The following is a 562-nucleotide window of genomic DNA, read 5'->3' on the forward strand; positions in this document are numbered from 1 at the left end:
GCCCCCCCCGCCCCCCCGCAACAAGTTCAACCTGTACGGGCTGTGGGGTCGCACACGCCTGGGCCCCGTCTCCACCGACACTGTCACAGGTGAGGGGGCTCTGGCACCAGCTCAGCTGAACCTCATTTTGTAGTCAACAGAAGCTTGGGCAGGGCCAGTGCTTGTCTCCTGGTCAAGGGAGGAAGGTGGTGGGTGGTGATTTGGGAATCAATGGAAGGATGGATGTGCGATAGCTTGGAAGGATGGAGGGGCACTTGAGTATACATTGGTGGATGGATGCGCGCATGGAGGAATGAATGAAATGAAGGATATATGCGCTGACAGATGAATGGATCGATATACGGTCATATGGATGGATGGATGCATGGATGCATGGATGCATGTTTAGAGAAATGGTGGACTTGAACCAGTGAATTGGTTTGTCTCGTGCATTCTGGTCTGTCTGTTGCAGCTCCCGATCCAGAAGAGGAGAAGCCACAGACCAAGCCACGCCTGGGTGACCTAAGAGCCTCTGACGTCACCTCTGACTCCGTGCAGCTGGAGGGGAGCGTCCCTGGGGGAA

At 55.5% G+C, this 562-nt stretch overlaps 1 protein-coding gene across 1 annotated transcript in view; it reads left to right on the forward strand.

Moving 5' to 3' along the window:
• Positions 1 to 555, forward strand: part of LOC104412978 (tenascin-X-like) — a gene marked incomplete at both ends in the record, with an annotated part of 6,349 nt that extends 5,794 nt beyond the window's left edge. The window contains 2 exon segments of the mRNA XM_010023849.1: positions 26 to 89; positions 452 to 555. Of these exon segments, the coding sequence (XP_010022151.1) occupies positions 26 to 89; positions 452 to 555 (168 nt within the window).
• Between the last annotated feature and the right edge of the window lie 7 nt (positions 556 to 562).

This window comes from Nestor notabilis, unplaced genomic scaffold, assembly GCF_000696875.1.
Source record: "Nestor notabilis isolate BGI_N333 unplaced genomic scaffold, ASM69687v1 scaffold491, whole genome shotgun sequence".
Taxonomy (NCBI): domain Eukaryota; kingdom Metazoa; phylum Chordata; class Aves; order Psittaciformes; family Psittacidae; genus Nestor; species Nestor notabilis.